Source organism: Ambystoma mexicanum, chromosome 13 (genome assembly GCF_040938575.1).
Source record: "Ambystoma mexicanum isolate Mex_15411 chromosome 13, UKY_AmexF1_1, whole genome shotgun sequence".
In the NCBI taxonomy this organism is placed as follows: domain Eukaryota; kingdom Metazoa; phylum Chordata; class Amphibia; order Caudata; family Ambystomatidae; genus Ambystoma; species Ambystoma mexicanum.
The window spans coordinates 363024124-363037189 of NC_090938.1; the positions used below are offsets into that span (position 1 = coordinate 363024124).

Below are 13066 nucleotides of genomic sequence, written 5' to 3' on the forward strand. Positions count from 1 at the left end.
TTAATCACATACGATTTCAAGAACAAGCCGAACTGATGCTCCGTCTATTGATACAAAAAGATAGCCGTAACATCTTGCAAATTATAAATACTGGAAAATTGAAGAAGTCTGATATATTAGCCAATGGAGTGAATGCAACTAGTTGGGTAAATCACTTTACCACAGTATTTAATGATCAGGAAAGTGAGAAGTTAAAGGATCCAAGGGTCGAAGCAGAAACATGGAACGTCCTCGAAACCGTAGAAGACATTGAATTAGCAATTCGAAAATTGTCAACCTCGCGAGCAGCCTGACCAGATGGCATTTCAAATTTAATGCTCAAAGCACATAAAGAAAATTGGGCGAAATTTATTAAAAGACTATTTGAGCTTATCGCAATGACAAAAAAGATACCCACATCTTGGACAAGCACGGTGGTAGTTCCAATTTTTAAAAAAGGAAATCGTGGTGATCCAGAGAACTACCGCCCCATTGCGCTGCTAGACACCATGGATAAAGTCTTTACCACATTCCTTCAAAAACAAATTACCCAATGGGCAGAAAACGCATTAATATCAGACCACAGACAAACAGGCTTCACCAAAGGCGTTGGAGTAGAATTGAATCTAGTGATATTGAATATAGCCAAACTGAACGGGCTAAAACAAAAAAAGAGGCTCTTTTTGGCATTCGTCGATTTAAAACAAGCTTTCGACAGTATCAACCGCCAACTCCTCTGGAACAAACTGAAAAATTGGGGCTGTCCAAATCAACTACTGGCTCCACTAATGGCTCTTTATGCAAATACTAGCATTCGTGTACGTTTAAATAGAGAAGGGGATCTAACAGATGAAATATCAACTTCAAAGGGCATGAAACAAGGCTGTCCCCTAGCGGCCCTATTATTTAAACTGTTCATTGCCGATCTCCCAGCTGTACTAAGACAAACAAGATGTTTTCCACCAAAAGTAAATGGAAATCAGATAAGCCATATAGTATATGCTGATGACATAGTACTACTAGATAGTACGGAAATAGGACTCCAAAGACTGTTATCGTCCTTGCAAGCTTATCTAACAGCAAATCACAAGACAATAAATGTAAAGAAGTCGCAAGTCATTGCACTGGGATCAAAAACAAACAACAAGGCTAAAACATTCACGTGGAAAATAAATAATAAAGCGTTGTGCAAGGCATATACAATTAGATATCTGGGAATTGTGTTCAATATCTCGATAAGGGAGTGGAGCTGGACAAACGAAGTGACTTCGAGAATGAAAATCTTAGCCCTACAAGGAACAAAATTACACGCGACCTATGGGAAATTTTCATTATTACCATTAATCACTTTCTATGCCCAAAAAGTGGTCCCAATACTATGCTTTGGAAGCGAAACAAGTTGGAATATTAATGCAAGCTTTTGGTCTCAAGTGGAAGGCAAATTCTGGCGCAAAGTTCTCAAACTACCACAATGTACCCCAATGGTAAAAATCTGCAATGAGCTTGGACTGAACTCCTTGTATTCAGTAGTTTTATGGAGGTCAATATGTTTTCTCCTTAAAATGAGGTTAACACCGGGAGCAAAACAATATTTGATTTTAAATAACAAGATCAAGATCCATCCGCAGAATTGCTAAACAAATGGGAAGAGAAATTGTTGGCCATTTTAGATGCGGCAGACATAAAAATGGAAATGGTAATAAATACTCCGCAATTGGCAAAAATCAAGTTCAACCAATGGAACTGTATCATGAATAACAACATGAAAGATGTATTGCCGATGAATATTGATCCAGGTATGTCTTCAACTAAAGTAGGAGACCCACCTAAGTATCTTACCAGATTTCCATCACAATACCACAGAAACCAATTCTTAAGACTGCGGCTTAATCTTTACCACACTCGTGAGATCCTGATGAAAAGGAACGATCCAGTGACAACAAGTGCCATCTGTCGCTATTGTCTGATAGAGATCGAATCATTGAAACATCTGATAATTGAATGCCCAAAGATTGCCAACCAGCGTTCACTGCATCTGTCACACTTTGCGCCAAAGAATGGAAACATGGCTGAATGGTGGAGTTATGCTATATCAGGGATTAACACCAACTTGACATGCTCGCTCATCAATTTTGTTGATATGATACTTCCATGGCAACGAAAGCTGAGCGAGAACAAGACGTGAAGCGCTAAATTTAAGTAGGGGGAGCTGAAGAAGAGAATCGAGTAAGAAATTTGGGAAAAGAAATTGAGTTGAGTGGGACTATGACGACTAGAAGAAATAAACTATGGCGGAAAGCCAAAAAGGAGCAATCTGAGGGACACACTCTTGTTTTGTTGTTTTTCTTGCCCATCATTAATGTACCTTTTTTTGCTACCCCATTAGGAATTTGAAATCTATTGATGAAACTGTGACCAAAAAAGTTTGCTTATTTTTTCAAACAAATGTTTTCCTTCACCCTGTGTTTGCCTCTCCCTACACCGGCCTTTACCTCTCATATCTCCTTTATTTAATGTTCCTCCGCTTCCTCTCTATTCTCTGGCTCCCTATATATTTCTCTAGATATGTCCCTTCACCTCCTAATTTTATCTCTCCAGATGTGTGTTCTTGTTGTCCCCACTTTTCCTCCCTCCACTTTGACCTCCTCTGCCTCCTTCTTGTTCCTTACTCTCCTCTCCTTTCTGCAGATGTTTGCTAATAGTCATATTACATATTACACCCAAACTACCCTCTTGGTTGGACTCAATTTTAAATTCCACACGGGAAGGTATTTTGTTCAAGGATAGGAAACCTATGGTAGCTGTATGAAACTCAGGAGCACATACTCTGAATTTAATGAACTTGAATTGTCTAAAATGCAATCATGTGTATACACTTGTAACAAGGTATGTATGCCAATCTGCTCATTAATGGTATATATGGGCATTCCATCATCTTCATTTCAATTAGAAATTACTTCATAACTGCCACTAGGGGCAGTTAATCAATATATGGCTTATTTGCTTTTGGGCTATTGCTACAGAACTCAAGCAGGTGTTAATACTTATCCCACATGTCATTTAGTCAAGTAACGTTGTAAACAAACATATTTTTATTCATGAAAAGCACATTATACATGTTTTCTTTTTACACTTGTTTTCAAATATGTAGCTGGCCGAATCTGTGGCTGTGGATGAAAAAAGTGACAGTGAAGATTTAATTCCGATCAACAAATCTTCTCCTGAAAAGGTACATTGTAAATGTTTCATTGTGTTGCATGGTTGAACCTGTGCCTTATTGTGTCCAAGAAATAATCACATCTAGCAGCAGTTGCATTTATCCCAATAACATTGAGGGGGTAATTCATAGAATTTCGTGCACAAGTGGCGCACGCGGCTGGCGCACAGTGTGCAAGTGCGAATGTCTCCACCAGCCGCGTGCGCTAAAATCCATTTCCACGCACAGCGTATTCATGGATTTTAGCCTCCCAAACCAGCCGTGGTGCAGAGTGGCACAGCGACCCTGCAGCAGCGCCAGTTAGGCCCCCAAGAACGCCCCTAGCGCAAGGAAAAGCCATCAAAATCCCCAATCCAGCGCAAAGGGCTGCGCTAACCCTGGACCAGTTTACAGGGCTGCCAAACAGCAAACGCCAAGCGGGGATCGGGTATTACTGGGGTTCGGGTGAAGTTTCACACGCGATAGGCCCTGTGCGAGTGGGGTACGTGGATAACTGGGTTTCGCGTGAAGTCTCACACGCGATTTGAGCAGGGTACGTGTATTTCGGGGTTTCGCAGGAAGTTTGACACGCGATTGGCCCTGTGTGAGTGGGGTATGTGGATAACTGGGTTTTTTCGTGAAGTCTCACACGCGATTTGAGCAGGGTACGTGTATTTCGGGGGTGCGCGGGAAGTTTCACACGTGATTGGCCCTGTGCGAGTGGGGTATGTGGATAACTGGGGTGCGCGTGAAGTCTCACAAACTCGATTTGAGCAGGGTACGTGTATTTCGGGGGTGCACAGGAAGTTTCACACACGATTGGCTCTGTGCGAGTGGGGCATGTGGATAACTGGGGTGCGCGGGAAGTCTCACACGCGATTTGAGCAGGGTACGTGTATTTCAGGGGTGCGCGGGAAGTTTCACATGCGATTGGGCCTGTGCGAGTGGGGTACGTGTATTCCTGGGGTGCATGGGAAGTTTCAGATGCGACTTGAGCAGGGTACGTGTATTTCCGGGGTGCGCGGGAAGAATCACATGCGATTGGCCCTGTGCGAGTGGGGTATGTGGATAACTGGGGTGCGCGGGAAGTCTCACACGCGATTTGAGCAGGGTAAGTGTATTTCGGTGGTGCACGGGAAGTTTCACACATGATTGGGCCTGTGCGAGTGGGGTATGTGTATTCCTGGGGTGCGCGGGAATTTTCACACGCGATTGGCCCTGTGCGAGCGGGGTACTTGGATAATTGGGGTGCGCGGGAAGTCTCACACGCGATTTGAGCAGGGTACGCGTATTTCGGTGGTGCACGGGAAGTTTCACACGCGATTGGGCCTGTTCGAGTGGGGTATGTGTATTCCTGGGGTGCGCGGGAAGTTTCACACGCGACTTGAGCAGGGTATGTGTATTTAAGGGGTGCGCGGGAAGTTTCACACGCGATTGGCCCTCTGCGAGTGGGGTACGTGTATTGCTGGGGTGCGCAGGAAGTTTCACACGCGATTTGAGCAGGGTACGTGTATTTCGGGGGTACGCGGGAAGTTTCACACGCGATTGGCCCTGTGCGAGTGGGGTACGTGTATTCCTGGGGTGCGCAGGAAGTTTCACACGCAATTTGAGCAGGGTACGTGTATTTCGGGGGTACGCGGGAAGTTTCACGCGCGATTGGCAATGTGCGAGTGGGGTACTTGTATTCCTAGGGTGCGCGGGAAGTTTCACACGCGATTTGAGCAGGGTATGTGTATTTTGGGGGTACGTGGAAAGATTCACACGCGATTGGCCCTGTGGGAGTGGGCTACGTGTATCCCTAGGGAGCGCAGGAAGTTTCACACGCGATTTTGCTGTCAGAGTGGTGTACTGAATTTCGGGGGTGCGCGGGGAGTCCTACACGTGAATTGGCAGTGTGGGTCCTCTCAGATGTTCCCTCTACACCCCCCACGGCCCCTGCAGGCAGCCCACATCACAGGGGACTACCCTGCATCCCTGGTCATGTCCCGCAGGCAGCCCATCTACCATGGACATGCCCCCCAGCCAAGCCACATGTCAGCTTGCACTACTGATCACCCACTCATGTCCCTTTGCACGGGCACCTGCCAGCAGACCCCCATTCATGTCCCACTCATGTCCCCCTGCACCCCCAGCAGTCAGGGGCACCTGCCAGCAGGCCCCCACTCATGTCCCACTCATGTTCCCCTGCACCCCCAGCCCCCAGCAGTCAGGGGCACCTGCCAGCAGGCCCCCACTCATGTCCCCCTGCACCCCACCCCCAGCAGTTAGGGGCACCTGCCAGCAGGCCCCCACTCATGTCCCACTCATGTCCCTTTGCACCCCCACCCCCCAGCAGTCAGGGGCACCTGCCAGCAGGCCCCCACTCATGTCCCACTCATGTCTCTGTGCACCCCCAACCCCCAGCAGTCAGGGGCACCTGCCAGCAGGCCCCCACTCATGTCCCACTCATGTCCCTTTGCACCCCCACCCCCCAGCAGTCAGGGGCACCTGCCAGCAGGCCCCCACTCATGTCCCACTCATGTCTCTGTCCACCCCCAACCCCCAGCCGTCAGGGGCACCTGCCAGCAGGCCCCCACTCATGTCCCACTCATGTCCCTTTGCACCCCCACCCCCCAGCAGTCAGGGGCACCTGCCAGCAGGCCCCCACTCATGTCCCACTCATGTCTCTGTGCACCCCCAACCCCCAGCAGTCAGGGGCACCTGCCAGCAGGCCCCACTCATGTCCCATTCATGGCCCCCTGCACCCCCACCCCCCAGCAGTCAGGGGCACCTGCCATCAGGCCCCCACTCATGTCCCCCTGCACCCCCACCACCCAGCAGTGTGGGGCATCTGCCATCAGGCCCCCACTCATGTCCCCCTGCACCCCCACCCCCCAGCAGTCAGGGGCACCTGCCAGCATTCTCCCACTCATGTCCCCCTGCACCCCAACCCCCCAGCAGTAAGGGGCACCTGCCAGCAGGCCCCCACTCATGTCCCACTCATGCCCCTTTACACCACCACCCCCCAGCAGTCAGGGGCACCTGCCAGCAGGCCCACACTCATGTCCCACTCATGTCCCTTTGCACCCCCACCCCCCAGCAGTCAGGGGCACCTGCCAGCAGGCCCCCACTCATGTCCCACTCATGTCCCCCTGCACCCCCACCCCCCAGCAGTCAGGGGCACCTGCCATCAGGCCCCCACTCATGTCCCCCTGCACCCCCAACCCCCAGCAGTGCGGGGCACCTGCCATCAGGCCCCCACTCATGTCCCACTCATGTCCCCCTGCACCCCCACCCCCCCCAGCAGTCAGGGGGACCTGCCAGCAGGCCCCCACTCATGTCCCCCTGCACCCCCACGCCCCAGCAGTCAGGGGCACCTGCCAGCAGGCCCCCACTCATGTCCCACTGATGTCCCTTTGCACCCCCACCCCCCAGCAGTCAGGGGAACCTGCCAGCAGGCCCCCACTCATGTCCCACTCATGTCCCTTTGCACCCCCACCCCCCAGTAGTCAGGGGCACCTGCCAGCAGGCCCCCACTCATGTCTCCCTGCACCCCCACCCCCCAGCAGTCAGGGGCACCTGCCAGCAGGCCCCCACTCATGTCCCACTCATGTCCCTTTGCACCCCCACTCGCCAGCAGTCAGGGGCACCTGCTAGCAGGCCCCCACTCATGTCCCACTCATGTCCCCCTGCACCCCCACCCCCCAGCAGTCAGGGGCACCTGCCAGCAGGCCCCCACTTGTGTCCCACTCATGTCCCCCTGCACCCCCACCCCCCAGCAGTCAGGGGCACCTGCCAGCAGGCCTCCACTCATGTCCCCCTACATCCCCACGCTCCCAGCAGTGTGGGGCACCTGCCAGCAGGCCCCCACTCATGTCCCACTCATGTCCCCCCCTACACGAAATAAAGATGCACAGTCATGGCCCACTTCTACACCAAAAAATACCACATCACGCCACCCCATTCTTGAGACGCAATGATTTCCCAATCCACCCCACACTGACATGCCTATCTCAAGACACAAACCAAAACTCAACTATGTACATCAACACATGTCCATCACACACATACACTTGTTGGCATTGCTTGTGTAAACCCACAATTTCACATGCATCAACCCAATGAGCAAATCCCACACATGGAACTAAAATATGAAAATGTATTATGTACATAAATAAATAAATAAATGAAATGAAAGCATACCAAAATATCACACATGAAACGAAAAGCATGTGAAAAAGATGAGTGAATGAAAATGATAAGCAATGCAAAAAAATTTGAAAGAAAAATAGTCCAAACTCTCCCTCCACCAACGCAAATCCAAAAAAAGGTAAAAAAAAGATATCCATTGTTTCATGTTCATAATGATAAAAAAAAATGCGAAATCAATCCATAGTCCAACTATTTACAATACATTGTCCTGAAAAAAAAAAAACATTACTCCATGTCCATAATGAAAAAAATAATCCAAATGAATCCATGATGTAACTATATACAATCCATTGTCCAAAATAAAAATCCATTAATCCATGTGCAAAAATCCCAAAAATAAATCAATCCATTGTCCAACGATGTAAAGGGTCCATGAGCCCAACTAAACAAATGAAACCTACCTAAGAAACTACCTAAAAATATAACTATATACAAATGTGTGTGGCATTGTCCATTGACCACAAATAAAAGGAAAACGAAAAGGAAACCTAACTCTAAAAACTATTTACAATGGCAGCGGGCTAGTCTGACGACTCGCTTTTGGATGTCCCGGGCCAGGGCATCATCGAACTCCTGCTCAATGTCCTGGAGGCGGTCCTCTTCCAGGGCCCCCGAGGGTTCGCAGGGACGATGACATGTTCTCCTCCAACTCCCTGCGAATTGCCCCAAGGCACTCAGCTCGCCTCAGGACCCTCATGGAGTTCTCCGCCCTGACCATCGTGAGCCGTCCCTCTTCTGCCCGCTGCCGCTCCGCATCTATACTATGGCCTAACCGCTGCCACATGGAAGACACTTCCAGTCCTGGGTCCTCCTGCCCTCAGGCCGATGCCTGCCCCTCTGATGATGAAGGCCCCGAGCCATCATGGCTCCCACCTTGTTGCTGCTGCTGCTGTGCCTCTGCCTGTGCCCTGGCTCTTGCTGTCTGCACATCCTCCTCCGGCTGGGGTGCAGTTGTTGATGTGGCCACCCCTGCTGGACGTCCGACTCCCAACTGTGGCAGGGATGTGTCCTCCACCAGCCTGGCCACAGGGTCAGAGGCAGCTCCACAGGGTACCCAGGTGATGCATGGGTGGGAAGATGGCATGGAGTACGACTGGCGCATAGGTGGTTCAGTTGAGCAGGGGGTCGGAACAAGGTCCAGCAAATGGAAGAATCCGGCCCTGGTGAGCTGTCCCAGTAGGTCAACGCGGTCAACGAGCCATTCGAGATGACATGCAGTCTCCTCATGAAAAGACTGCAGGTCACCTCGCATGGCCCGTTGACACAACACCACCCCACCCAGGACAGGCTCAAACCGGTCCCGGATAGCCACGTCCGCAGGGAGAGGAAGGCCAGTTGTTGTAAGCGGATCCCCTCCCTGAAAACGGGTCTGGACGTAGGCATCTCTGCTGGTGCGGGATGATGCAGTCACAGGATCGGGGACAGGATTACACACAGGCACCTCCGCGGTGGCCTGTGCTGCCTCCTGTCCCAGCCCCAGTTGAACAAAAAGAGGCTGCCCTGGAGCGGGAAGGACTGGAGGGCTGGAGAAGCTGTAACAAGGGGGTTGTCCTCCCCTCTATAAATCTAGGAGGTGTACAGGGGGAATTCAGTGTACACTGGTTATTTAGACCCTAACGGGAACACATATCATTCTGGGCAACCATTAAGAAAAGCAACATGCTTGCTGATGCTACACACATGACTCAAAAATATATGTAAAATGAATTTTAATTTATCATTTAACTTTCTATTTTGAGCTTTTTTTTTTAATAAACTTTATATTGCAAAAAATTCCAGTTGTTTCTTTTCATAACAATCCCTGATGAACATTCATGAAAAAACATACATAGTTGAAAATTCACTATATAAAGGAAACTGTACTCAGTGACATGAGATGTAGGTTCATCATTTTTGCATGTGACCAACAACTTGAAAATCAAAATGTCCTACGTCATTGAGAATGGAGAACACACTGTGAGAATGTAAGATGGGGAGACGGTTGAATCTATGTCTCCTGTGCCAGGCTAAAGTCTGACCTTATATTCGGTCTACGTCTGGATATGATGTTAGAGATTTAAGGGGCAGCACAACAAAAAAGGCCCATAGAAAGTCTGGGTGGGTGTGCTGCTGACGTTTCGGCAGGATAGGTTGATAGCCTTCTTCTTGGGCCAAAAAAAGTCAGGAGACTCACATGTCGTGCTTCCAGTAAGCGTAGATGGACGCAGTATCTTTCCAAAACGGGGCAGGTGAGGAAGCAGGTTGGAGCTGCGTGGGTATAAGGGCTGGCCTGGTTGGTGGGAGGCGACCCTTGTGTGTGGCTTGTATGGAATCCCTGATGCGATGGACAGGGTCTGAGGAGGGTCCACGGGAAGTGGCACCTCAGTGAAACTGTCTCAGGTTGGAGGAGCACGTGGTGTGTGAGCATGGGGAGCCCAAACGGGGGATAATCAAGAGAAAAATCTTCGAGGCTGGGGAGCTCATCGGTAAGATTCGTCTTGTGAGCCCTGGTGCGGTTGCCGGCAGGCAGCAACGAGGTGCAGGCGTCTCAAAATGGTGCCTGTACCTGCCCCTGCACTGCACCACTAGCACTAGTGGAATCCCCACCTCCAGACCCCGTGTCTGTCCCTTGCACGGCCTCCTCCTCCACTAAACCCCCCACCAACCTGGATGACTCCGTGCCATCTTCCTCCGTCGGAACCTGTGGGGTCTCAGCTGCCCCTTCTGCTGCCGAGGAGTCCAACTCCGACCTCCGCCTCTTGGACCTTCCCTCGGCAGCTGTGGCCTGGGACGCGGCACCGGACTCCTCACTCCCCGACAAGATGACAACCTCGGAGGGGAGCCGGGCCTTGCGTCTCCGGCTGGCGGGACAATCCCTGCCGCTGTGCTCCACAGCACCCTCTCCACCGTCTTCTTCAGTTGACGCTGCAGACAGGGAGAGATAAAACACAGGCATCAGGGCACTGTACAATGGACTCATACACACATGACAGTTGCACATGAGTGGCATTGTTTAACTACAGACACAGCATCACACTCCAGGACACACATGTCATTTTAACTCACACACATGAACATTTCAACAGCAATATTGCACCAGGCAGCAACATCCATACACATACAACAGCATGAATAACCAAAGGTGAGCCTGACATCACATGAAACACAAGGAGTGCACTAGACATGCACACACGCCACTGCACTTACATGCATGTCTACATCTCTTCCAGCTGTTGCAGTGATGAGATCACCATACATGTCATATCTGCCATTCATCCTTCTACATATCAGTGTCACGTGCATCCATGTTGCATCACAGTTGCACACTTGTCAGATACACATACATGCACATGTACACAGTGCAGATACATGCATTATGAACTACCATCCATGCCACAACCATGCCAATGTACATACACAGAAATTAAAACATGAGTGCTCCCACACCTGCATTTTCCCAGCATGCTTACCAGCACATCCACCATCAATGTGTCTCACAACTGAGAGGACTCACATGTGGCAGCCTCACGCCCATGTTCATACACATCCCTACATGGCCCTACATAAACACATGTGCAACCTGCACACTACTGGCACACCACGACACACACAGCGTACTATCAACATGCATGTACACTTACCGCTCAACTCCAGACGTGGCTGCCTCTCAAGGATCTGGACGTAGAGCGCTGGGCATATATGTTCCAGGACCCTCATTTGATGGTTCGACAGCTGGCCCCGGCGCCCCTTGGCATCCGCTGCCTTAGCGAGGCGCTGGGCCTTGTTGAGGGTCCTGGACCTGAAGTCCTCCCAGCGCTTCTTGACATGATGTAAGTCGTGGACTGCCACCCCCTCCGTGTTGATGGCAGTCACGATGTCCATCCAGATCCTGGTCCGTCCTTCATTGTCGCCGCGCAAACTTCCAAAGAGGGCATCATACTGCCCCAGGACTTGCTCCACCAGGACACCAACTTCGGTGGCAGTGAAGCTGGTGGCCCTCTGCCTCTCTGGATGGGGGTTGCCAGTGCTGCCAGATGGTGTTGTGCTGGACATGGCAACCCCAGAGGCAGGAGTGGGTGGGCAACTGGGTCCTGGAGCTGGGCTGTGGAGCGATGGAATCCCAGTCGGGAGTCTTTGGTTCCAGCAGGGGTGGTCACAGCAACTACACCCCTGGCTGACGTGCAGGCAGCAAATGGCAGGGCATGTGGGCAGCAGGCAGTCAGGCAGCAGCAGATGGCAGGTGGGAGCGTGCTCAGGGCTCTTGGGGGCAGTAATTCGGCCTTCTGGGCAGGAGCGTGGTCTTCCGTGTGTTTTCGTGTGGCCAGCTTGATACGGAGTGATTTGGCACGTGAAAAAATTGCACGTCAGCGTGTAATTCGAGGAAAGGGCCTTAGCGTGTAAGCACGTCAGCACACGCACGCGATTTCATTGGACCAAAGGCCCTTACCGTGTAAGCGCGTAAGTTACATTACGAGCGCAGACTTTTCCCTCATAGCACGTGATGACAGAGCACACGTGGAAAAACTGCACGTCCGAGTGTCATCGCGTGTAATTGCAGAAAAGGGCCCGTGTACACGCGTATCTGACGTGTACGTGTGGACCGGTTTAATAGCTACGTGTAGGACGCCATTTCCTTGTACGTGCTTTTCGTGGAGAGCGAGTGGGTGAAATCTGTACTTCTTGTCGGTTCACATGCGATTACGTCACAGCATTTCTAGTTCGTACTCCCTGTTACCTCTGACAGCTCTTTTCTGATTTTTTGTTGGGTCTGTTTCCTCAGAGTTCACTTCTCCTTTTGTCCTGTCTCCTCAGACAGCGTACAATTCTTCTTTTGGCGGGGGTGTTGCCAATGCGCACACACGCATATTTTTCACATTCTTTTTCCAGGCAGACGGTGAGTTCCGCACGTACTTTGCCCCGTGTGTCGCGTTCCCCTTCAGAGGTCATTGTAGGCTGCGTGTATTACGCGTACGCTTATTTTTGTGTTTCTGGGTGCCACAGCGTAGTGCGGGTTCATTTTTTCACGCACGTGGTCTACGAGGGGTTGCGTGCACGTTAATTTTTGATTTTGGGCTGCCTGTGCGTGTTGCGTGACCCGTCATCTTCCCCCAGGGGTCACAGACAGTCTTGTTAGAGCACTAGGGTACGAATTCCATCTAGTATCCTACCCCTTTGACCCCCAATTGCCCAGGACAATAGTTTACTGCAACTCCCATACGCACAACAACATCAGTGCCATGGTTGGGAGGCGACAAAGCGGTAAGGGAGGCAAAGGTGGCCGATCTTCAAAAGGTGGACGTGGTGGGCACGGTATGGGACGTGGCCGGGATTTGCAGGGTGCCCCTACACCCCCATGTGTGGGGGAACAATCAGGGACACTCATGCCCCCCCCATGGTTGAGGGAAACGTGGCTGACACCATCCCAGCTCAGCCCCTGTTGGACCAGCCCATTGTGGCACCTGACCTGGCACAGGATGACTCCCAGGCTGACTTCCAGGTGAGCAAGTCTAGGCCACGTGTGGCGGTGCAAGTTGTTGTCACCAAGCCACGTGGATCTGGGGCAGCTATGGTATCTGCTGCCCCAAGTATGCAGGGTGGGGAGGCTGCAGGGGCAGCTGCAGCTCCATCCGCCCCAGCTCTGACTCTCCCAGCCAGGACAGTGTCAGTCCAGGTCCATCAAACTGACCTTCCCCCTACCAACATTACCCTGCAACCAATGCC

General features: G+C 51.1%; 1 protein-coding gene across 3 annotated transcripts in view; it reads left to right on the plus strand.

Moving 5' to 3' along the window:
- LOC138520143 (protein IWS1 homolog A-like) overlaps positions 1–13066 on the plus strand; it is a 721593-nt gene that overhangs the window by 243623 nt on the left and 464904 nt on the right. For all 3 annotated transcript variants that reach the window (XM_069632628.1, XM_069632629.1, XM_069632631.1), the window contains one exon: positions 3131–3208. In XM_069632628.1, the coding sequence (XP_069488729.1) occupies positions 3131–3208 (78 nt within the window). The remainder of the gene's footprint in view (positions 1–3130; positions 3209–13066) is intronic.